This window comes from Balaenoptera borealis, assembly GCF_965194805.1.
Source record: "Balaenoptera borealis genome assembly, chromosome: 11".
NCBI classification, from domain to species: domain Eukaryota; kingdom Metazoa; phylum Chordata; class Mammalia; order Artiodactyla; family Balaenopteridae; genus Balaenoptera; species Balaenoptera borealis.
In genome coordinates, this window is record NC_138868.1 from 79,496,127 (window position 1) to 79,523,603 (window position 27,477).

Genomic DNA, 27,477 nt, shown 5'->3' on the forward strand with positions numbered 1-27,477 from the left:
AAATATGGATGTCAAACTGATGAGTAACAGAATTGCAGTCTAGAAAAGTAGAGAATAAAAATGTGAAGTGTCTTAAGTACCTATTATTTGGACATTGATTAACAAGGGTTATACATATGAATGAGATATGGTCTTCTGCCCAAGAAGGGTTTTCAGTTACATTATAATACTGTTTAATGGTGGTTACATCATAAGACAAGTAATACTGCATTATGGGGGCAGTTACAGAAATACTAGCAAAGTGATAAAGAAGTACGAAATTTGAAGTTGGAGAGGAGACTTAAAAGATGAGTACCAATTGTATACTAAAGTAGCATAGGTTGATTTTAGGCATGTTCAGGCCTACATTGTTGTAAAGGGCAAAGACACCTAAGGAAATAGAACTTGTTCAGAGTGGCAGGACTGTAGTATGTGTTGCTGGTAGGACAGGAGATTATCTAGAAATGTAGATTGAGATCAGATATGAAATGCTTCTATGTCTAGGAACTTTTAATTTTTATCCTATAACTAGTAAAGAACCAGTGGAGGTTTTTAAGCATGGAGTGATATAATCCTCTTTATTATTATTGAAAGATAATTGGTATGAATGTTGGAGAATGAAAAGAGTGGAAAGAAATTGGAAGCAAGGAGACTTAAAAAACTTAATGGACTAATCCAAGGGATAGATCATTACTGCCTAAACTAAAATAGTACTATTTTGTATAGTGAGAAAAGGATAAATCTGACAAAGAATAAAAATATTTTGAGTGGTTAGAAGGAAAAGATGAGAGAAGAAAAAATGAAAATGCCTTTTCACAGCAGAGAAGAAACATAAATAAGAGTTTAAGAATGTTGATCAAATAGAAGTGTAAGAATTGGAGTATGGAAGGTGGGAGATGAAGAGGATGTGAGCTTACCTCCCCTGACAAAGAATTCAAAAATACATCCACATGTGGAACAATTCTAATGGAAAATTAACTGGAAACATGCAGAAGGACTCCTATACAATGAAGGCTGTAAGAAAGATACACATGTAATTGGCTAGGATGGGAAGAAAAGCATCAGGTAAGAGGCCTGTGCCTCTGGGAGAGGACTAAGAGGAAAAGGGAGATCACACAGGCAGACATTCACCCTGGGAAGTGAGTGGGTCAAGCCACAGATTGGACGTCCCCCTCCTGGGGTCCTACATATAGGAGACAAGCCCCTTTGGCTGCTTGGAGAACCACTGAAAGGCTAGAGAAGCCTAGACTCCACTCATGAGGAGTGTGCAATGTTAGCTTACCACCAGACAGGGCAGAGAGAGGTGTGCCCTAGTGGCTGCTGCCTTGCCACACACCCCAGTCTGAGCCGAGTGAATGTCAAGCCCTGCTCACTCCAAGCCACAGCTTGGCCCTGGATCTAGGCCAGACAGGACCTGGGAAAAGACTCAATCTAAAGATGCAGAGGCGACCTAGGGGCCTGGGCGGTGGTCTAAGTGGAGCAGTGTCCATTGTTGGCAGTTATTTAAACAGCACCCCAGAAGCAGCCCAGACTTCTGATGGCAGTGCAGGTGCTTGAACTCCCATGACCACCATTCCATGCTCCCCAGTTTCAGACAAGCAAACACTCCAACCCCTCCCACTCCATGCCATAGCCTTACACTAGATCTGGGGCAATCACAACAGGGGAAAAGATGCAAACTTAGGCTGCATCTGAGTGGAGCCACAGATGCCTACAGGGCAGCATATCAGCATATCTGTAAGCACATGAGCCCCACTTGCTTCAGCACTCCCCGCCTTTGGGTCAAAGGCCCAGTGCAAGAAGAAGGAAAAACACACACTTAAAGGAAGCAGAACCAGTTTGAGCCCAACTCTCAGGGCCTCTGCTCCAGCAACTTTGGATCAGATCTCACTCCTGACAGGGCAGTGATGGCCACTAAGCAGAGAGGAAGTACATCTCACACCCCACACAGGCTCTAACTCCTCCATTACTAGCCACATTCCCTACCAAGGTGATAGAGGCCAGCATACCATGAGGAAAGATATGACTGGCATCCACGTCAAATCCACCAAATTCACTGGGCACACACAGTCTGCATAGAGACACACCCACATAAGAACACCCCTTCAAGACCACAATAGGTAACGGTTTCACCCAAAATCATAGAGATACAGAAAGTTAAATAAAATGAAAAGGCAGAGGAACCTGCAACCTAAGATTGTCTACCCAGCAAGATTATCATTTAGAATAGAAGGTGAGATAAAGAACTTCTCAGACAAGCGAAAACTAAAAGAATTCAGCAATACTAAACCTACCTTAAAAGAAATGTTAATGGGTCTTCTCAAAATGGAAAAGAAGTAAGAATCTATCAGAAAGGGAAAAATCCCAATAGGAAAGACATATGTATGGGGATTGAAGATCACTTAAATAAGCCAGTACATAGATTAAAAGACAAAAAGTTGTAAAAGCAACTCCTACTACAATACATACTTATGTGATAAACATGAAGCTGTAAAAAAGTACATCAAAAACAAAATATGGGGGAGGGGAGTAAAAACTGTAGATCTCTTAGAATGTGTTTGAAGTTAAATGACCGTGAGTTCAAAGCAAGTAGATATAATTATGAGTTAACAATATATGAACCCCATGGTAACCACAAAGCAAAAACCTACAATAGATACACAACAATCAAAAAGATAGGAACTCAAGCATACTACAAAAGAATATCATCAAACCACAATGGGAGAAACAAAAAGAAGAAATCAACGGAGGAAAAAGTACAAAACAACTGGGAAACAAGTAATAAAATGGCATTAAGTACATACCTATCAATAAATTACTCTAAATATCAATGGATTAATGCTTTAATCAAAAGACATAGGATAGCTGATTGGTTAAAAAAAAAAAAAACAAGACCCTTCAATATGCTGCCTACAAGAGACTCACTTCAGGGCAAAAGACACACACAAACTGGAAGTAAGGGGATAGAAAAGGATATTTCATGCAAATGGAAATGACAAGAAAGCAGGAGTAGCAATACTCATATCAGACAAAATAAAACAGAGACTATAATGAAAGACAAAAAGAGCATTATATAATGATAAAAAGGGATCAATACAAGAAGAGGATATATACTCTTTAACATATACACACCCAATACAGGAGCATCTAAATGTATAAAGCAAATACTAACAGACATAAACGGAGAAACTGACAATAGTACAATAATTGTAGGAGACTATAACACCCCACTGATATCAATGGACAAATCATCTAGAAAGAAAATCAATAAGGCAATAGTGGTCCTAAATGGCACAGCAAGACTAGTTGGACTTAACTGATATCTTCAGGACATTCCATCCAAAACCAGCAGAATACACATTCTTTTCAAGTGCACATGGAATGTTCTCCAGGATATATCACATACTAGGTCACAAAACAAGTCTCAACAAATTTAAGAGGATAGAAATTATATCAAGCATTTTTTTCAACCTCAGTGGTATCAATTAGAAATCAACTACAGGAAGAAAAACAGAAAAGAACAAACACATGGAGACTAAACAACATGCAACTAAAAACCAAGGGTCAATGATGAAATCAAAGAGTAAATCAGAAAATACCTCAAAACAAATTAAAGTAGAAAACAACTTTCCAAAATTTTGGGGATACAGCAAAAGCAGTTCCAAGAAGGAAATTCATAGCAAGACAGGCCTTCCTCGAGAAATAAGAAAAATCTCAAATAAACAACCTAACCTACCATGTAAAATAATTAGAAAAAGAAGAACAAACAAAGCCCAAAGTCAGCAGAAGGAAGGAAATAATGATATCACATACACATGGAATCTAAAAAATAATACAAATGAATCTATGTACAAAACAGAAACTGATAGAAAGATTGGTTCAAGATGGTGGAGTAGAAGGACGTGTGCTCACTCCCTCTTGCGAGAGCACCGGAATCACAACTAACTGCTGAACAATCATTGACAAGAAGACACTAGAACTCACCAAAAAAATACCCCACATCCAAAGTCAAAGGAGAAGCAACAATGAGACGGTAGGGGGGCGCAATCACAATAAAATCAAATCCCATAACTGCTGGGTGGGTGACCCACAAACTAGAGAACACTTATACCACAGAAGCCCACCCACTGGAGTGAAGGTTCTGAGCCCAACGTCAAGCTTCCCGACCTGAGGGTCTGGCAATGGGAGGAGGAATTCCTAGAGAATCAGACTTTGAAAGCTAGAGAGATTTGATTGCAGGACTTTGACAGGACTGGGGGAAACAGGGACTCCTCTCATGGAGGGCACACACAAACTAGTGTGCACACCGGGACCAAGGGGAAGGAGCAGTGACCCCATAGGAGACTGAACCAGACCTGCTAGTGTTGGAGGGTCTTCTGCAGAGGTGGGGGGTGGCTGTGGCTCACCTTGAGGACAAGGGCACTGGCAGCAGAAGTTCTGGGAAGTACTCCTTGTCGTGAGCCCTCCCAGAGTCCACAATTAGCCCCACCAAAGAACCGGATAGGCTCCAGTGTTCGGTCGCCTCAGGCCATGAAACCAACAGGGAGGGAACCCAGCCCCACCCATCAGCAGATAAGCTGATTAAAGTTTTACTGAGCTCTACCCAGCAGAGCAACCCCCAGCTCTACCCACCACCAGTCCCTCCCATCAGGAAAGTTGCACAAGCCTCTTCGATAGCCTCATCCACCAGAGGGCAGACAGCAGAAGAAAGAAGAACTACAGTCCTGCAGGCTACGGAACAAAAACCACATTCAGAGAAAGATAGACAAGGTGAAAAGGCAGGGGGGCTATGTACCAGATGAAGGAACAAGATAAAACCCCAGAAAAACAACTAAATGAAGTGGAGATAGGCAACCTTCCAGAAAAAGAATTCAGAATAATGATAGTGAAGATGATCCAGGACCTCGGGAAAAGAATGGAGGCAAAGATCTAGAAGATGCAAGAAATGTTTAACAAAGACGTAGAAGAATTAAAGAAAAGACACCTACAAGAATTAAAGAACAAAGAAACAGAGATGAAAAATGCAAAAACTGAAATGAAAAATACACTAGAAGGAATCAATAGCAGAATAACTGAGGCAGAAGTATGGGTAAGTGACCTGGAAGATAAAATAGTGGAAATAACTACCGCAGAGCAGAATAAAGAAAAAAGAATGAAAAGAAATGAAGACAGCCTAAGAGACTTCTGGGACAACATTAAACACACCACCATTCTCATTACAGGGGTCCAAGAAGGAGAAGATAGAGAGAAAGGACCCGGGAAAATATTTGAAGAGATTATAGTTGAAAACTTCCCTAACATGGGAAAGGAAATAACCACCCAAGTCCAGGAAGCGCAGAGAGTCCCAGGCAGGATAAACCCAAGGAGAAACATGCCAAGACACATTCTAATCAAATTGACAAAAAATTAAAGACAAAGAAAAATTATTGAAAGCAACAAGGGAAAAACAACAAATAACATACAAGGGAACTCCCATAAGGTTAACAGCTGATTTCTCAGCAGAAACTCTACAAGCCAGAAGGGAGTGGCATGATATACTTAAAGTGATGAAAGGGAAAAACCTACAACCAAGATTACTCTACCTGGCAAGAATCTCATTCAGATTCAACGGAGAAATCAAAAGCTTTACAGACAAGCAAAAGCTAAGAGAATTCAGCACCACCAGACGAGCTTTGCAACAGATGCTAAAGGAACTTCTCTAAGTGGGAAACACAAGAGAAGAAAAGGACCTACAAAAACAAACCCATAACAATTAAGAAAATGGTAATAGGAACATACGTATTGATAATTACCTTTAACGTGATGGATTAAATGCTCCAACCAAAAGACACAGGCTTGCTGAATGGATACAAAAACAAGACCCATATATATGCTGTCTACAAGAGACCCACTTCAGACCTAGGGACACATACAGATTGAAAGTGAGAGGATGGAAAAAGATATTCCATGCAAATGGAAATCAAAAGAAAGCTGGAGTAGCCATACTCATATCAGATAAAATAGACTTTAAAATAAAGAATGTTATAAGAGACAAGGAAGGACACTACATAATGATCAAGGGATCAATCCAAGAAGGAGATAGAACAATTATGAATATATATGCACACAACATAGGAGCACATCAATACAAAAGGCAACTGCTAACAGCTATAAAAGAGGAAATCAACAGTAACACAATAATAGTGGGGGACGTTAACACCTCACTTACACCAATGGACAGATCATCCAGACAGACAATTAATAAGGAAACACAAGCTTCAAATGACACAATAGACCAGATAGATTTAATTGATATTTATAGGACATTCCATCTGGAAACAGCAGATTACACTTTCTTCTCAAGTGCACATGGAACATTCTCCAGGATAGATCACATCTTGGGTCACAGATCAAGCCTCAGTAAATCTGAGAAAACTGAAATCATTTCAAGCATCTTTTCTGACGCTATGAGATTAGAAAGCAATTACAGGGCAAAAAACGTAAAAAACACAAACACATGGAGGCTAAACAATACATTACTAAATAACCAAGAGATCACTGAAGAAATCAAAGAAGAAATTAAAAAATACCTAGTGACAAATTACAATAAAAACACAATGATTCAAAACCTTTTGGATGCAGCAAAAGCAGTTCTAAGAGGGAAGTTTATAGCAATAAGAGCCTACCTCAAGAAACAAGAAAAATCTCAAATAAACAATCTAACCTTACACCTAAAGGAACTAGAGAAAGAAGAACAAACAAAACCCATAGTTAGTAGAAGGAAAGAAATCATAAAGATCAGAGCAGAAATAAATGAAATAGAAACAAAGAAAACAATACTAAAGATCAATAAAACTAAAAGCTGATTCTTTGAGAAGATAAACAAAATTGATAAATCATTGGCCACACTCATCAAGAAAAAGAGTGAGAGGACTCAAATCAATAAAATTAGAAATGAAAAAGGAGAAGTTACAACAGACACCGCAGAAATACAAAGAATCCTAAGAGACTACTACAAGCAACTCTATGCCAATAAAATGCACAACATGGAAGAAATGGACAAATTCTTAGAAAGGTATAACCTTCCAAGACTGAACCAGGAAGAAATAGAAAACATGAACAGACCAATCACAAGTAATGAAATTGAAACTGTGATTTAAAATCTTCCAACAAACAAAAGTCCAGGACCAGATGGCTTCACAGGTGAATTCTATCAAACATTTAGAGAGGAGCTAACACCTATTCTTCTCAAACTCTTCCAAAAAATTGCAGAAGAAGGAACACTCCCAAACTCATTCTATGAGGACACCGTCACCCTGATACAAAAACCGGACAAAGATACTACAAAAAAATAAAATTACAGACCAATAGCACTGATGAATATAGATGCAAAATTCCTCAACAAAACACTAGGAAACAGAATCCAGCAACACATTAAAAGGATCATACACCATGATCAAGTGGGATTTATCCCAGGGATGCAAGGATTCTTCAATATATGCAAATCAATCATTGTGATACACCATATTAACAAATTGAAGAATAAAAACCATGTGATCATCTCAGTAGATGCAGAAAAAGCTTTTGACAAAATTCAACACTGATTTATGATAAAAAAAAAAAACTCTTCAGAAAGTAGGCATAGAGGGGACCTACCGCAACATAATAAAGGCCATATATGACAAACCCACAGCAAACATCATTCTCAATGGTGAAAAATTGAAAGCATTTCCTCTAAGATCAGGAATAAGACAAGGATGTCCACTCTTGCCACTATTATTCAACATAGTTTTGGAAGTCCTAGCCACGGCAATCAGAGAAGAAAAAGAAATAAAAGCAATACAAATTGGAAAAGAAGAAGTAAAAGTGTCACTGTTTGCAAATGACATGATACTATACATAGAGAATCCTAAAGATGCCACCAGAAAACTACTAGAGCTAATCAATGAATTTGGTAAAGTTGCAGGATACAAAATTAATGCACAGAAATCTCTTGCATTCCTATACACTAATGATGAAAAATCTGAAAGAGAAATTAAGGAAACACTCCCATTTACCATTGCAACACAAAGAATAAGATACCTAGGAATAAGCCTACGTAAGGAGGTAAAAGACCTGTATGCAGAAAACTATAAGACACTCATGAAAGAAATTTAAGATGATACAAACAGATGGAGAGATATACCATGTTCTTGGATTGGAAGAATCAACATTGTGAAAATCACTATACTACCCAAAGCCATCTACAGATTCAATGCACTCCCTATCAAATTACCAATGGCATTTTTTACAGAACTAGAACAAAAAATCTTAAAATTTGTATGGAGGCACAAAAGACCCCGAATAGCCAAAGCAGTCTTGAGGGAAAAAAATGGAGCTGGAGGAATCAGACTCCCCAACTTCAGACTATACTACAAAGCTACAGTAATGAAGACAATATGGTACTGGCACAAAAACAGAAATATAGATCAGTGGAACAAGATAGAAAACCCAGAGATAAACCCACACACCTATGGTCAACTAGTCTATGACAAAGGAGCCAAGGATATACAATGGAGAAAAGACAGTCTCTTCAATAAGTAGTTTTGGGAAAACTGGACAGATACATGTACAAGAACGAAATTAGAACACTCCCTAACACCATACACAAAAATAAACTCAAAATGTATTAGAGACCTAAATGTAAGACTGGACACTATAAAGCTCTTAGAGGAAAACATAGGAAGAACACTCTTTAACATAAATCACAGCAAGATCTTTGTTGATCCACCTCATAGAGTAATGGAAATAAAAACAAAAATAAACAAATGGGACCTAATGAAACTTCAAAGCTTTTGCACAGCAAAGGAAACTACAAACAAGATGAAAAGACCACCCTCAGAATGGGAGAAAATATTTGCAAATGAATCAATGGACAAAGAATTAATCTCCAAAATATATAAACAGCTTATGCAGCTCAATATTATAAAAATAAACAACCCAATCAAAAATGGGAAGAAGACCTAAATAGACATTTCTCCAAAAAAGACATACAGACGGCCAAGAGGCACATGAAAAGCTTCTCAACATCACTAATTATTAGAGAAATGCAAATCAAAACTACAATGAGGTATCACCTCACACCAGTTAGAATGGGCATCATCAGAAAATCTACAAACAACAAATGCTGGAGAGGGTATGGAGAAAAGGGAACCCTCTTGCATTGTTGGTGGGAATGTAAATTGATACAGCCACTATGGAGAACAGTATGGAGGTTCCTTAAAAAACTGAAAATAGAATTACCATATGACCCAGCAATCCAACTACTGGGCATATACCCAGAGAAAACCATAATTCAAAAAGACACATGCACCCCAATGTTCATTGCAGCACTATTTACAATAGCCAGGTCATGAATGCATCCTAAATGCCCATCGACAGATGAATGGATAAAGAAGAAGTGGTACATATATACAATGGAATATTACTCAGCCAGAAAAAGGAACGAAATTGGGTCATTTGTAGAGACATGGATGGATCTAGAGACTGTCATACAGAGTGAAGTAAGTCAGAAAGAGATAAACAAATACCGTGTGCTAACACATATATGTGGAACCTAGAAAAATGGTGCAGATGAACCGGTTTGCAGGGCAGAAATAGAGACACAGATATAGAGAACAAATGTGGACACCAAGGGGGGAAAGTGGCGGAGGGGTGGGTGGTTGTGAGATGAATTGGGAGATTGGGATTGACATATATACTAATATGTATGAAATAGATAACTAATAAGAACCTGTTGTATAAAAAAATAAATAGAATAATATTCAAAAATTTAAAAAAAAAAAAAGAAACTGACTCACAGGCATAGAAGACAAACTTTTGGTTACCAAAGGGGAAGGAGAGGATAAATTACAAATACGGGATTAACAGATACAAACCAGTATACATAAAATAGATAAGCAGCAAGGATTTACTGTATAGCTCAAGGAATTATATTCAATATCTGGTAATAACCTATAATGGAAATAATCTGGATATATATATATATATAAAACTGAATCACTTTACTGTATACCTAAAACTAACACCGTATTGTAAATCCACTATACTTCAATTAAAAAAAAAAAAAGGTCATTTCCTAAGAGAGAAAAAATAATAGAAAATATCAATGTGCTGGTTTTATGAAAAAATAAACAAAATTGATAAATCTTTAGCCAGGCTCAACAAGAAGAATAGAGAGAGGATCCAAATAAACACAATAAGAAAAGAAAAAGGAGAAATTACAACCAGTACCACAGAGATACAAAAAACCATAAGAGAATACTATTATCCATTATATGCCAACAAACTGGACAACCTAGAAGAAATGGACAAATTTCTAGAAACATACAGCTTACCAAAACTGAGTCAAGAAGAAACAGACAATTTGAACAGACCAGTCACTAGAAGTGAAATCAAATTTGCGATTAAAAAAAAAACTCCCAGCAAACAAAATTCCAGGACGGGACAGCTTCACAGGGGAATTCTATCAAATGTATAAAGAAGAACTAATACCTGTCCTAATCAAACTATTCCAAAAACTTTAAGAGGATGGAACACTCCCAGATTCATTCTACAAGGCCACCCTTACTGTGATACCAAAACCAGGCAAAGACACTACAAAAAAATATAATTAAAGGCCAGTATTTTTTATGAATATAGATGCAGAAATCTTCAACAAAATATTCACAAACTAAATCCAACAATACATAAAAATGATCATATATCATGATCAAGTTGGATTTATTCCAGGGTCACAAGAATAGTTCACATACACAAATCAATCGCTAGGATCCACCACATTAACAAAAGGAAAGATAAAAATTATGATTTTCTCAATAGATACAGAAGAAGTATTTAACAAATTCAATATCTATTTATGATAAAAATTCTCATCAAAGTGTGTATAGAGGGAACATATCTCAACATAATAAAGGTCATTTACAACAAACCCACAGCCAAATCATACTCAACTGTGAAAAATGAAAGTTTTCCTTTAAAATCAGGAACAAGACAAGAATGCCCACTTTTGGTGCTTCTGTTTAACATAGTATTGGAAGTCCTAACCACAGCAATCAGACAAGAAAAAGTGATAAAAGATATGCAGATTTGAAGAGGAAGAGGTAAAACTGTCACTATTTGCAGATGACATGACACTCTATATAGAGTACCCATAAAGTCTCCACCCAAGAACTATTAGAACTAATGAATTCAGAAAGGTTGCAGGATACAAGAATAATATACAGAAATCTGTTGTCTTTCTATACACTAGTAATGAAATATCAGAAAGAGAAAGTAAACAATCCTGTTTATAATCACATTAAAAAAATAAAATACTTAGGAATAAACTTAACCAAGGAGGTGAGAGACCTGTACTCTGAAAACTATAAAACACTGATAAAGGAAATTGAAGATGATCCAAAGAAATGGAAGGATATCCCATGCTTTTAGATTGGAGGGAATGATATTATTAAAATAGACATACTGCCCAAAGCAATCTACAGATTTAATGCACTCTCTATCAAAATACCCATGACATTTTCCATAGAACTAGAACAAATAATCCTAAAATGTATATAGAATCACAAAAGATGCTGAATTGCCAAAGCAATCCTGAGAAAGAAGAACAAAGCTAGAGGCATAACCCTCCCAGACTTCAGACTATACTACAAAGCTACAGAAATCAAAACAATGTGGTATTACCACAACAACAGACACATAGATTAATGGAACAGAACAGAGAGCCCAGAAATAAACCCACACACTTATGGTAAATTAACCAATGACAAAGGAGGCAAGAATATACAATGGAGAAAAGACACATGGTCCAGGGAAAACTGGACAGCTACACGTAAAAGGATGAAATTAAAACATTCTCTAACACTGTATACAAAAATAAACTCTAAATGGATTAAAGACCTAAATGTAAGACTGGAAACCATAAAACTCCTAGAAGAAAACGTAAAGGTAACGCTCTTTGACGTAAATTATAGCAATATTTTTTTGGATCTGTCTCCTAAAGCAACGGAAATAAGAGCAAAAATAAACAAATGGGATCTAATTAAACATAAAACCCTTTGCACAACAAAGGAAACCATAGACAAAGCAAAAAGACAACCTACTGAATGGGAGAAAATATTTGTAAATAATATGACTGATAAGGGGTTAATAGCCAAAATATATAAACAGCTCAACTCAATACAGCAAAAAGAAACAACCCAATCAAAAAACAGATAGAAGACCTGAATGGATGTTTTTCCAAAGAAGACATACAGATGGCCAACAGGCATATGAAAAGATGCTCAACATCACTTTCGAATTAGTAGAGAAATGCAAATCAAAACCACAATGACGTATCACCTTACACCTGTCAGAATGGCCATCATCAAGATGTATACAAATAACAAATATTGAAGAGGATGTGGAGAAAAGGGAACCCTAGTACACTATTGGTGGGAATGTAAGTTGGTGCAGCCACTATGGGAAACAGTATGGAGATTCCTCAAAAAACTAAAAATAGAACTACCGTATGATCCAGTAATTCCACTATTGGGTATATATCTGGAAAAAATGAAGTCACTAATTCGAAAACATACATACACCCCAATGTTCATAGCAGCACAGTTTACAATAGCCAAGACATGGAAGCATCCCAGGTTCCCAGATGATTGGATTAAGAAGATGTGTTTTGGGGGCTTCCCTGGTGGCTCAGTGGTTGAGAGTCTGCCTGCCCATGCAGGGGACACGGGTTCAAGCCCTGGTCTGGGGAGATGCCACATGCCGCGGAGCAACTAGGCCCGTGAGCCACAACTACTGAGCCTGCGTGTCTGTAGCCTGTGCTCCGCGACAAGAGAGGCCGCGATAGTGAGAGACCCACGCACAGCGATGAAAAGTGGCGCCCGCTTGCCGCAACTAGAGAAAGCCCTTGCACAGAAACAAAGACCCAACACAGCCAAAAATAAATAAATAAAATAAAGAATTATTAGGAAAAAAAAAAAGATGTGTTTTATATATGTGGTGGAATATTACTCAGCCATAAAAAATAATGAAATTCTGCCATTTGCAGCAACATGGATGGACCTAGAGAATAAAATACTTAGTGAAATAAGTCAGACAAAGACAAATACTGTATGATATTACTTATATGTGGAATCTAAATAATAATACGTATGAATGTACATGCAAAACAGAAAGACACACAGATAGAGAAACAAACTTGTGGTTGCCAGAGGGGAAGAGGGGAAGGACAAATTAGGGATATGAGATTAACTGATACAAACTACTATATATAAAATAGATAAACAACAAGAATATACTGTATAGCATAGGAAATTATGCCCATTATCTTACAATAACCTGTAATGGAGCTTAATCTGCAAAAATACTGAATCAGGTGCCATATACCTGAATTTAACACAATATTATAGATCAACAAAAAATAAATTAATTTTTAAAAAAATAAGAGTAGTGTGATAGGTTTCATATAGAATAAAATGTCCCTTGATAGTAAAAACAAAATTGGAGTATGGACAGAACAGTGCAGGAAAATCAAGAGGTATCCAGCCATGAGTTTAAAAGGACTTATGTTAAAAGGGTGGTAGTGAAATAGAAAAGAAAGACAGAAGGAAAAGATATTTCATGGAAAGACTAGATTATGAGTTTGGTGTATGGTGGAATAATGAAAATGAAAAAAACAGAAAAATCAAAAGAAGCTGAAATTTTGAGTCTTTGATATTTGAAGGAATTTGGTGACTTTAAAAATTAAAAACGTAATGAAATGGTACAGGTTTGGCAAGATATTATTAAACTTCATTTGAGCCTTCTGAATTTAGGGAATAAATATCCAAGTAGAAATGTATAAAACCAGTTTGACCTAAGATGAAACAGGATGTCAAGTCTATAGAAATAAATTTTAAAGTCCTGATTGTGTATGTTGCTCAATTTTTATGTGTACTTATGTCTCCCCAACCAGATTGTAGTATTGTAGAGAACAATGGCTAAATCTTACACATGCAGATATTCCCTATGGTGCTTAGCTCAGTGCTATGCATGATGGAGGTATTCAATAAATACTTTGAATAGAGACACATCACTGGCATAATGAAAACTTCTCAGAGGATATAAACTTGACCTGAAGTTTAATAGATGAGAAACATATTCATCAGAGACATTGAGAGGGAACTCCAGAAAGAGGGAACTCCAGAAAGAGGGAACAAGTAGTGTGTGAAAAGGAATGAAGGTATGAAAGGACATGTTGTATTAAGGGAGCTGAAAGTAAGTAGTTCATTTTGTGGGGGTTTTTTGTTTTTATTTTATTTTATTTTATTTTATTTTGGAGCATAGCTGATTAACATTGTTGTGTTAGTTTCAGGTGTACAGCAAAGTGATTCAGTCATACATATACATGTATCTATTCTTTTGCAATTTATTTTCCCATTTAGGTTATTACAGAATATTGAGCAGTGTTCCCTGTGCTATACAGTAGGTCCTTGCTGGTTATCTATTTTAAATAAAGTAGTGTGTACATGTCAATCCCAAACTCCCAGTCTATCCCTCCCCCCCACCCTTCCCCGCTGGTAACCATAAGTTCATAGGTAGTTCATTTTGACTAGTGTGTACAGTGAGAGATTGTAGGCAGTTAGGTTGTTTAGAAAGGAAGCCATGAGTTAAATCATGAAGAGCCTTGTTAAGGAGTTTGTCCTAAAAACAATTGCTGAAAAATTTGAACCAAGCATATAACATTTACATTTTAGGAATATTGCCAGAATGAGAATGAGTAACGTAAGACTAAAAGTGGGAAAATCAGATAAAATGGTACTTTATTTAATGAAAACAATGGCTTCTTAAGACCTGTTTAGGAGGTAGAATCAATGTGATTTGGTAACTTTTTAAGAACTGAAAGGTGAATGGGAGGAATCAAGGATGACTCCGGAGATGGAGTTTGGTCAGTTAATGGATAGTGAAACCATTTATCAAAATAAGGACCATTCAGTACAAAGAGGTTTAAGGGAGAGAGTAACTGGAAGGATGATGATAAACTATGAGTTTGAGACACTTATGGGCTATTCTGGAGTCAATTTCTCATTTGTGAGATGCCTGGGCCATGAATCTATATTGATATATGATATATGATTGATATATGATATGATCTATATGATAGTTGTCAATGAACGAATGAAGTTAAAGCCATGGTTCAATACCCACCAGTGGGGGTCTTGGTTCAGCTAAACAATCAAACTCCCATGACTACAATAGACCAGGTTTGGCCTCAATTAGAAGACATAAAACATTGCATGATAGGCAACATTCTTCAACAGGAGGACTTTTCATGGCATGCCACAAAACAGTCAAAGGGCTGATCTTTGCTGTGCCCCTATTCCCACAAGTGATGACATCACAATGCGCAGACAGCCACCCTGGGTTAGAAATCCCATGTTCCAAAAAGAAGCCAATATTTCTTGTAATGGCTCTATATGAATAGTTTCCATGCAAGAGATATGTCCAGTTGTAAGAATTACCACACTCAGGGAAATCTAAAGCTATAGCTTCCTACCAGGTATCTATGATTTATTCACAGTCGTCCCAGTACAGATACAGTTTACCAATGAAGGGTCATTTTTTACATAGTCAATGTGCCTGAAACAAACACAGTTCAAGGCCTGCTAATAATCCAGGGAACAGAGTTAGAAAATTAACCCAAAGTTGAATTGGTCCACAGAGGATGGATTTTATTAACCCTTCACTCACATACAGATACAGATAAGATCACACAGACAGTATAAATAAGATTACACACAGAGTATGGATAGATAAGCAAAGAAGAGGATGACATCTCTCAAAATTCCAGCATATCCAAGCAAAGAAAGAGGAGCTCGAAAAAGACCCTGAGAAGAAACAACCAGAGAAGTCAGAAAATAACCAGAAATGTATGATGATATGGAAATAAAGGGAATTAAAGTCAGGAAAGATAGTGGTCAAGAACTGTCTAGGTCTGCAATTAGGTCAATTAGTTAATCGCTAGCAAAAGCAGTACATTGGAGCAGTAGAGGTAGAAGCCAGATAGCAGTATGTTAAGGAACAAATGGAAGTTGCGGCAGTGAACACAGTATAATTTTAGAGTATTCTGTGGAAAGTTTTGTCTGAAAAGGAAGATTACAGACAATTAGTGGGGGTGGGGGTTAGGGTCAAGGGGAATTTAGAGTGATAAAAAATTCCAAATCATTTAGTATAGAAGTAATGTGCATTTTTGTATACAGGTTTTCTTCACTATTAGGTTTCTTTTTCTGTGTATTATTACCCTTTGTGTTATCAGATATTTTCAATTAAAAAAGCTCTTTTGCATTATGAATGAAAGGATAGACTTATTTGTTCAACAATGTACAGTTCCTTAAAGTCTTAGAAGAGATAACGTGTCAGACAACTTTGATTTCCCTGTAGCACAAATATGTAGTTATCATTATACCAAATCTTGCTAAGACCATTATATCAACTTTGTTTTATGAGAAATTATCTCCATTCTAAATTAGAATACAGAGTTTTCAGTTATTATTGTAATATACTATTATGACTATGACTTCATGATATTTATATCTACCTATATGTACACACACATAAATTTTATGTGTTTGGAAAACAACAAATGTATACAATTTATAGAGAGAACACTATTGTTTACTTATTTAAAAGTTGAACTCCTCTCCACGGATAACTAACAGTATTAAATAATGTATGTGAAAATGCTTTGTAAACTATAAAATGCTATACTATAAATATGACAGCTTGGAATATTAAAGATCAAGTATTAGGTTAATAGAAATATTTATATGTACTGTTATTGAAAATATAATTAAACTACAAATACTTATAAGCTATTCTCACATTAAAAATACATTTTCTGTACAATATAAGCCTAAAATGTGTTAGAGAATAAAGTAATGTCAAGAAACAGGGAGCTTCCAAAGAAGGGGAGGTATATCAGTACTCACAAATGATTATTCTAATGTAGAAAATATTAGTGGTAGATTAAAATAATTTAAGATGTTGTAATGTGATAATCTAAAGGAGAAAAAAATTGTATGAAAAAAAATGGAGGGCATTCAATGCTTAAGCCTCAAGAAAAATCAGAGACTTATGTCCATATGAAAATAAAAGCTACTTAGGAAATAATGAGATATAAGAATATTAATAAATGACTAATAAAAATAAAAGCCTTCCATCACAACCAAATCCGTATCACAAAGATAATGTACTTGACCGTTCTGGTAGACGTAGGGTAAAATAAGCTATATTTTCCCCATATTTTTATACTTTAAAATGATGTTATTAGATATCTATCTCCAATATCCATGTATTTGTGGTGAGACAGTTGATCCTGAACCACAGGCTACCCTGAGAAATCTGACCAGAGCTGAGCAGTAATCTATTTGACCTCTTTTTGCCCTTTGTACCAGTACTTTAAACCAGATTTTCTAGCCCATATTCATTATCTGTATGACTATCAGACTTCTGAGAGGTGAAAATACTCTAAGTGCAAGGAATGAGAAAGGGGAACCTGAATAAGTAAGCTATGTACATTTCTCAGCTCATGAGAGGACACTGGTTGATCAGAAGAACATCATGCATGGACCCTCAGAACAAAACGTAATATGAATTGAAAGCCTCGAGGCAGCCCAATAAATCAAAAAACCATCTTAATAAGACTGTATCTCTACTTCCTGTTCAAATGCTTTTCCACCTGTGCAGATCCATTCCTGCCTGTCCAGCTGTCTCCATACCTGATCCCCACTTACCTGATCAGCTGTCTCCTTTAAGCGCCCCATTGCTGTCCCACCATTCCCAAATTCTTCCTAGCTATCCAACTGTTTCTCCCACCCACCAGCCCCATACCCTGCCTATCTGTCCATCTGTCCCCTCTACTCTTCCAAAGAACTTCTTACCAGCCCCATTACTGTCCTACCCATTCAAATATCTTCCTCGCCCTCCATCCCCAGTTACTTCCAGCTTTTCTAGCAGTTTCCCTCATCTACCAGCCCCAATTCCTTCTGGTCCACCTGACTATTTACCCCACCCACCCCGAGGTTCACCAGTCATTCCTGATTCTGACTCACAGAGTAAGTTATTTTACAAAACTTTCAGACCCAAACATTTCCTTCCAGCACAATGTTCTACCCCAACGACTCTAATGCCGGCCCTTGTTCATCGTTCCCTTCTAGCTCAACTGATTGTTTCCCCAACCCCTTTGGAAGGTCTCCCTGTTTTGAAGTCTTCCTGTTTGTCCAGTCATCCCCCTCATCAACCAATCCCCACTCTTTCTTCTATCACTCCATTGCCTGAACATCCTGCTAGCTTAGACCATTTTCAGTCAGTCCAGCAATCTGTCCCACAAACCATAACATTGTCAAATCTGCCCCAGGCCTTTGTAGATCATCCACCTACATCAGTTTTCTCCCATCCACCTCCCTGTCATTCTCCATCCTCTTCTTTGTCTTCATCTCCTTCTACTTCCGTATCCTCTTCTTCATCCTCTATACAGTTTTCTTCCTCTTCATCTGTTCTTTCCTCTCCTTCACCTTCCTCTTCTACCTCTCCATTCTTACCTCTTTCATCTATCCCTCTTTTTTCCTCTCCTTTGCATTCATCTCCCTCTCTGTATTTGCCTCCAACAAATTTAGATTTCCCGTCTCCAATTCCTCCTCTTTCTTCTTCCTTTATGATTTCTTCTTCCTTTCCCCCAATGCTTCACTCTTCCTCTCTTTCTACCTCCCCATCTCCTTTTATTCCTATCCATTCCTTCAATCCTCCTCATGAATTGAAAGTAGAGAAGAGAAGAGAAGCAAGTGGAGTAGAGAAGAAAGAAATAGAGAAGAAAAAGTTGACAGACGACAACTTTAAAGGTAAATAAATTTAGTTTATTAGATATTTTGTAGATTTAGCAATATTTCATTTGGGAAGGGTGACTGAAGGGGAAGGAATATGTAAGAGTAGGAAACCTAAAAGCGAGAGAGAGGAACGTATTCTCAGTGTTCAGGAACTTGTGTTAAGTACCTTTTTGCTCTTGTTGATCCCTCTGTGGTCACAAAATTATAGTCAGGAATCTAGTAATCATTGACTTTGACTATTCCAGTCTGTCCAAATAAAGATATATATGGGTATTGGAGATAGATATATGTCACATGTGGCCATGTGTCACCTTCCAAAACATTTGAATTCTCATTGAACTGGGAATAATTCCAATGAATTGGGAATAAATACCCTTGGGATTCACACTACTGGCCCTAATGCAACAGCAGTCAGCTATTTGATATACTTCACCCCCCCAAAAAAAAATTCTTCCTTTGTTCTTTTCACTTTGTACATATATTGAAATGTTACATGCTATAAGTTTCCAGAAGATTCGAAATTCTAAAAGAAGATGATGTCATCCACAATAATTTGGGGATGGCACTTTAATACACTAAAAATAAAGGTACCCCCTCTGTGGCGTGAAAACCATGCTTATATTTGTGGTACAACTGAAAACAAATATGTACACTCTCCTCCATGCAATAAAATCCAAGCTTCCAAACCTAGTAAAGTTAGATGGAAATTCCTGTCTACCCTAACAAGAAATTTTATTTTCTATCTGCTTGAATCTTCAACCAACTCTATTAGGGTTATAGGGATACCTACCATCCATGACATCAACTCAGAACTAAAGGTAAGCAGCATATCATTATCCAGATAGAAATTCTCTTAAAGAACCGAGGACTGACTCTATACATCTACAGGAATTACTTCTATATCTATCCCAAACAATAGATAGAGGAATAGGATTTAATAATCAAAGCCATGAATAATTGGATATTCCTACATGAAGACGGAGTGCTTTATTGGCACTGTAATCTCACATCCATTTTTATTCTACTGTTGACTCTTTGAAATTCCCATTCTAATATGTCTATATATTTCTCCAATATCCTTATATGTGATTATCTGGACACACACACACACACACACACACATACATATGAATATGTCATATGTATGCTAACTCTATTTAAATGTACTAAACATTTTTTATGTATGGTTCACAGAGTTATAGATAATTCCTTGCCTTCATCATTGTCAAAAAATGATCACAAGCAACAGAAACATCTCCTATCCAAAATCAATTGTGATAAAGAAATGAAGGAAAACAGCAAGGCAAACTTGACTACTAACAAAGATGCATTCCAGCTTAAACTGGAGGAAACTTGGAAACTCCTAGAAGATCAGCATCTAAGCAGTTTGCAAGTATGAAACTCTAAATACATTATTAATATTTTAATATCTAGCAATAATTCTGTCCCATTTTTGCAGTGTTCTCCACTAAAGAAATGTATACCACTAGCCAAGGGTATGTTTGGATGAATCAGCACAAATTCATCACAGATACTAGTGAAATAAGTTTTTAGTATTTTTTTTTAACCTTTTACTCCATTTTTCTCTCTGCTTTTATTCTTATTTTTCCATCTCTCATATTTAGAAAAATATGCTTCATGGATGCTATTTTCTGAAAAACATGAAAGCTATTTGAAAGTATAATGTAATATAAGTAACATTATTAAAGACTGGATTATAAAAAGCAACTTGAAAATTATAATACATATGGACATTAGGTTCTTAATGAAAATATGGCACAATTAGCTAGAAATGGTGTCTCTATTCTGACTCTAATATGGTATTTACTTTGGTTTTTCCCACAAATGAGTATGGAGTTCATACTAAATTTCCTGAAATGTTCATGCACTTTATTTTTTATGAGTAATTACACACAGGTATGAGATTCTTAGTAGGCTGATATCAAGATTAAATTCATAACCTTGGCCTAATTTATCCAATAACTGAGCAATTGTGGCAAGACTAGAAAAGTGAAGCAGGAGACTTCTTCTGGCTATGATGAAGTGCCTTCCTGCCATAAACAACTATAATTCTGAATAAATAATATGAAACAATTATTTTTAGACAGTATAGAACAGGTAGTATAAGATATGATCATGAAAATAAAGGGAAACAAATGAGGTAAGCCCTATGATCACATAAGCTTTTTACCTGGACATGTCCTCTGGACAAGCCTAAAAAAATTCCACAGGTATTCCAACTACCTGTCAAAAAAAAACCCAACCCTTTCTTAAAGAAGATTGAAATCTAGACATACAGCATAATGTTCACAACGTCCAACACTCAATCAGAACTTACTAGACATGTGAAAAAGCAGAAACCTATATGGCCCATAACCAGGAGAAAAATTAGCCAATATAATCAGACACATAAATGACAGAGATAACAGAATTATCAGGCAAGAATTTAAAATAACTTTTTAAATATTTTCAAGGAATTAAAGAAAAATGAACATAATGAAAATGAAATTTTTGGAAGAACCAAATAGAACTTCTAGATCTGAAAACATATTATCTGAGATTAAAATTACACTGGATGGACTTAACAGAGCAGGCATTACAGACAAAAAGATCAGTGGACCGAAATCATCCAAACTGAAGCACTGGGAGAAAAAAGACAGAAAAATATATAACAAAATGTTAGTGACCTGAGGGACAATATCTAAATCTAACATACATTTAATTTAAATCTCACAAAGGGGAGAGGGAATGTTTAAAGAAAACAGTGGCTGAAAATGTTTCAAACTTGATGAAACTATAAATCCACAAATCAAAGAAGCTCAACAAACTCCAAGAAGGATAAGTGTGCACCCATGTGCATGTGCACACACCCCCCTCACAAAAGCACATGAAAATTAGATTAAGCTAGAGGGGGAAAAAGATGTATTACGTGCAGGTGAACAAAGATAAGATGGACCATACTAATTTCAAGCCAGAAGACAGTGAAACAATATTTTTAAAGTTCTGAGAAAGAAAAAATACAACCAACTTATAATCTATATCTAACTAAAATGTCCTTCTAAGTGTCCTTCTAAAATGAAGGCAAAATAAGCATTTTCAAACAAACATCAGCTGAACACAACTATATTACACCAGTATCTGCACTATAAGAAATTCTCCCAGAAGTTTTTCAGGCAGAATGAAAATGATAACAGATGAAAACTCAGATCTATAGTGACAGAAAACAGATTAGTGGTTGTTAATGTGTAAGTATTGACTACAAAGAAGCAAGAGGGAAATTTCAACAGATGGAAAGGTTCTAAAATATTTCAGTATGATAGTTATGGGTAACTAATTTGTCAAAACCTATTGAACTATACATTTTAAATGAGTGCATTTTATTGTAGATAAGTATATCTCAATAAAGTTGATTTAAAAACTAAAACACAAGGCATGTTAAGTCTAGTACAGTTTATATCAGTAACTTACAAGCAAAACTTGAAGCTGATCATAATGTTTCATTTTTTAGTGTAAGAAAAATTCTGAGGGAAATAATTGTATAATTTAGTGAAATCAGAAGTTGCTGAACTTCTTCTGAGGTGCTTTAGGAAATGAAGCCATCACAGACCTATGCGAAGAGAAATCTTAAAGCCATGAACATCACACTTAAAGCTAGAAGGACCTTCTAACCCAGATTTCTATATCTCATTAGATGCAATCTCAAAGAAATTCATATTAGAGTCATAGAGCTTTTAGGAGCCTCATTATCAAATAATATAACTCAATTCCAAAAACAGGCACTGAAGGAGCTGTGCTTTGATTTTTTTCTAGTTAGGTTGAGTGACCATCTCTTTAAAAAGATATCACAGCACTGAAGGTTGTGACAGGCAGGGAGTAAATGCTAGTAATAGCAAACTCTTATGAATCATTTTCAAAACATTTCACAATAGTATATCAATAAGCATGAACTATACAAACTAAAATATTTTATCTGTAACTGATTTCATTGGTTTCTCAGTTTATTTGGGGGGCTAGAAAAATAATAAATTTTTGTTTAATACCAAAATGTTTAAATTTTCTAAAATTTGTGTAAAATTTTAAGGGAACTAATTTTCTTTGAGTCCATTTAACTTCTTGACTAGATTAACAATTTAAAGTCTTCTTGAATTTATTTCTACATATGTGATAGAGATTAATGCATTCTAAACATGTTATATATGTAAGAAATTAGAAATAGTTTTAAACATTGACTATACTTTGAAGTGATCATGAAATTTTATTAAAAACTGATAATTTCCATGAAATTTCATTGAAGTAGTGATGAGAACATGTAAGGAATTCATAGAAATTATTACTGTGCTAAATCTCCAAAATCGAGTCATTAAAATCAATCCTAAATCCACATTAGAGTTACCTGGGGAATTTAAAAATAATAATAATACCACCAGTACCTGGACCACATCCAAGTATTCAATCAGCAGGACCTGGCATGTTTTTACAAAGCTTCTTATGTGGTTCTAATATGCAGCCAGAGTTGAGAACTCTATTATACAGACCATGAGATTAACTTTTATAAAAAGATGTAGCCTTACCAATAGGAAGCTCATATTAGAGTCATAGGGCTTTTAGGAGCCTCGTTCAAGTCCAGTGAAGGTTTCAGGAAAAAAATACCATTTGTAAATAACTATTTTTCAGAATTTCACATGCCATTATGAAATCTTCAAGAAACTCTATTCTCTGAATGGAATAGCAATAGCAAAATTATTTTTTAAGCTATAACTATGGCTAGGATAATTGAGTAATTATTAGTACTTTAAGGTGAAGAAATTAAGGCAAACACACTTTATTGTAAGTCTTTGTTGGCTCCCTCTTTTTCACTCTGAGGACTGCTCCAGGGATATAGATTATTTATATACCTATACTGTTTGTAGTCGTACTACTCTATTTTATATGCCAAATAGAATTGGGCTCAGTAACAATGGTGTGTTGAATCATTAATTTTGGCACTTAAAATTTTCTAAGCTATAAAACAATGTTCTTTTTTTTCTTTCAGAAATTTTGTGATGAAGTTAATCAGATAACAAATTCTGAAACCCTCTCAAGTATAGACAGTCTTGAGGCTGGAGAACGTGAAGAAATATATTTAACACTTAATAAGGAGCCTTCCACATCAATCCAGCAGCAGAATTCTATTTCCCTCAAATCCGCAAATCTGCAATCAACTAATCTAAGCTGCTTTGATGAAGATAAGCTGTCATTCTCTAAAACTCAACATATAAATAATTGGCTTATAAATTCAGATGATCCAAACACTCAGGCTGTCACACCTTTCTCAGATATTTTAAGTAAACCTAATGTTCCACCTTCACATAAATGTCTTAATAGTGAAGAACAAAATTCATCTGCTCTGAGTAGAACTGTGGAAAGAGCCACAAATACTGCTAACAATTCAGTAGCCTTTGTATATAGTCCACCCATATTTGTAAAAGATAAAAAAAGCAAAAAGACCTCTGAAACTAGTGCTATGAGGATAACTGACACCACTTCTGGAGCATTCAAAAGGGAGAGACCATTAGTTACTGAGAGCCCAACATTTAAATTCAGCAAAGCCCAGGCCACTCCAGATTCTCCAACCCAGGAAATGGCAACAATTTCAGACCAAGAGAAATATTCTGAATTGACTCAAGAAAATAGAACTACTTCAGTTCCCACTTCATTTGTACCTGTGGCAACACCTTTAGTTTTGCCATCGAATACACAATCAGCTAGGCCTTTACCAAAAAACAGTACACATGTAAAAGAAATTGACCCAGTGCAGTGTTCTGATAAGTTAGGGGAAATGAAAGACATTAAAGATGAAAAGATAAGATATTTTAACTGTAATGAGGAAGAGTTGTCTTTATTTTCAGATAATTTTCAAGCTGGCTTTATACCTTACAACTCTGACTCAAAAGATAAAAAACAGAAAATAGCTGAAGCATCAACATCATTGTATAGTATAATTTCTAATTGTGACTTAGTTGGTCAGCACAAGAAAATGAAATGCAATATTCATGAGAGAAATGGTGTGAGGTTTCTTAAAAGTATTTTAAAGAAAGAATCTAAATACAAACATGATTATTTTAAGGCACTAGTTACAAACCAAGGCTTTAAGTTAGGAAATCAAAAAGCAGCAGATATCAGAGATAGTATTGAATTAACAAAAGAAAAAGGGAAAAGTGCAGAAATTCCAAAGACTATTAAAAAACTGAGATGGTTTGATGAAACTGAAGATACAGAAAAAAATGTTGAAGATAATCATTCACTGAAAAATAGAATAGGAATAACTCAACAGTGGTCTCAACCATTCCACATTCAAACTAAAAGTGTTGCTGCCAGCAACATAACTAGTATTATTCCTGCTTCTTCTGTGAATTCTGCTGATAAGAAAAAGCCCAAGGATGATTTTATCTCTGAAAATGTCACTGCTTTAGGAGGATCTGGAATAGACCACATGCCTTTGAACTGTTTTATACCTTCAGGTTATAACATTGCTAAACAAGCCTGGCCAGACTCAAAAGAAGAGGAAAGTAAATCCCCTGTAAATAGTGGTGGTTCTAAAACTCAGAAAACTAATCCACAAAAGGGTGGAGCAAAAGTAATTAGAAGAACAAGATCTGCTAAAGTCCAATCAGGCTTTATATATACGAACAGAAAAGGCGCTGTTATTCGACCACATTCTGCGAGCAAAGCCAACACATTTTTACAAGCTCAGGGTAAATTAATTGTACCTCATCCTCCTCCTAAATCTCAGTTAAATATTAGAAGTTGTAAAAATATACAAGTATCTCAGTATCAATCTGTAATGCCTGAAAATTCTCAAAACATCAGTACATGTGACTATGTTAATTCAAAACATGTGCTTCCAACAGAACACAAGTTAAATCAGTGGAATCAAGAAAGTAGTCTTCCACTCTCACATGTTTGTCCTGACTTAATCATTGTGATGCCATCTCTACCATATTGTTCTTCTGAGTGCCAAACTTTAGCAAAAATAAATCATTCAAATGGCAATCAAATGGTTGCCCAGCAAGGCGGGACATTATATTGCACCCAAAGATGTCCAACATATGAAGAAAGTCATTCCTCTGTGACTCTTAAAACTACTAAAGAAGAATTTGTTCCCCTGTGGAAAATACAGCATAATATTCTGGGTCAAAATGAAAAGGCCGCTGGTAAGAATAAATTTGTATATTTTTATAGGTAAAAAGTACAAGTTTTTAAATTCATGTGAACTTTCTCTTATTGAGATATGGCAATGTGCACCTTATAAGATATTAATATTAAATAATAACAGCTTTATAGAGATAACTTATCACCCTTAATATTGTACCCTTGTCTATCTAGTAGCTATTGCTTTTAAGCGAATGACCCAACCTTTGCTCAACTAAAACTAGAAACTTTTGCCAACCTCCATTTTTTCCATGACTTTTCTTGTTAGTTTAAAAGGGGGAAGACAAAGAATGCAGTTTTATTCTTGTCCCATGTCATTCTGTTATTACCCCAATATTACAGTCAAAATTTCTGTCAAAGTAAGCACAGTGAAAAATGTTGTTTAAATTATTCTAAATAGGTGAATAAATGTGATTATAATACTTTTCTTTATTCTTCTTTAAAATGTTTGTTAAATTTAATTATTATAAGCTAATAATAGGTGTGCCTACCACTCTCATTCCCTTTCCAACACAGTGGCAACCCTACTTTTATCTGTTATGTATGTAGGGTTTCATATGGAGAAGAAATGATAGCATTCCTTTAAACATTTTTGAAAATTAATTCTCTATACTATGCCTTTGCCCTTAGTAGCTGGTTGACTCCTCATGAAGCTACTTTCCTCTAAGGGAATGGACTATAGGCCCATAAATCTTCCTACGAGTAGAAATTAATTGCCTATTCAGAAATAGATAAGACTTGGGAAATATCAGAAAAGCAACTCTTTTCTTCTCCCAAAGGTATGAATAAATATAAAGAGGATATAATGAGGGAGTTAGTTTAAATTTAAACTATTTAAACCCTTCTTCAATTAGACCATGAGATTTTAAGGACAAGGGACTATTTTTGTAATTCTTCACCTTATCCCCAGGTTTTAACAGTGCCTGGCACTTAGTAGGCACCCAGTCTTTTCTTGAATTGAATGGACACAAGCCATATTAGCAGATGGGAAGCTAAATGCAAAGACCTTAATCTAAACCTAGATTTTTAACTATTATTTCTTTCACTAAAGGTTTTATTTTCTTTTTATCCAACCACTTCACAATGTAACTTCAGTTTTCACACTCCTTCCAGAAAATGAAAGCATCATGTAGATTTGATATTTTAAAGGAAATTATGGTAAATAAATTATGATGGTTGCCTTTTTTGAATTCCTACTCTGTGCCAATTATAGTGCTAAGTCCTTTACAATTATTGTCTCATTTAAACCTCACAGCAACCCTGACAAATAAGTATTTTTTAAAACCCCATTTTGCAAAGAAGGAAATAGAATTGCCCAAGGTCAAGAGCTAGGAAATAGCAAAAATGGTACTTTCATTCAAATATCTATGGCTCCAAGTCCTATAGTTTTTCTACTAAAACTATGTAGTAAATATAATTATTAAGTAAACAT

At 35.7% G+C, this 27,477-nt stretch overlaps 1 protein-coding gene across 1 annotated transcript in view; it reads left to right on the forward strand.

Annotated features, from left to right (window-relative positions):
- The window catches only part of CEP126 (centrosomal protein 126), a 126,187-nt gene that overhangs the window by 69,454 nt on the left and 29,256 nt on the right, over positions 1–27,477 (forward strand). The window contains 2 exon segments of the mRNA XM_082340062.1: positions 20,049–20,247; positions 23,887–26,047. Coding sequence (XP_082196188.1) covers positions 20,049–20,247; positions 23,887–26,047 — 2,360 coding nt within the window.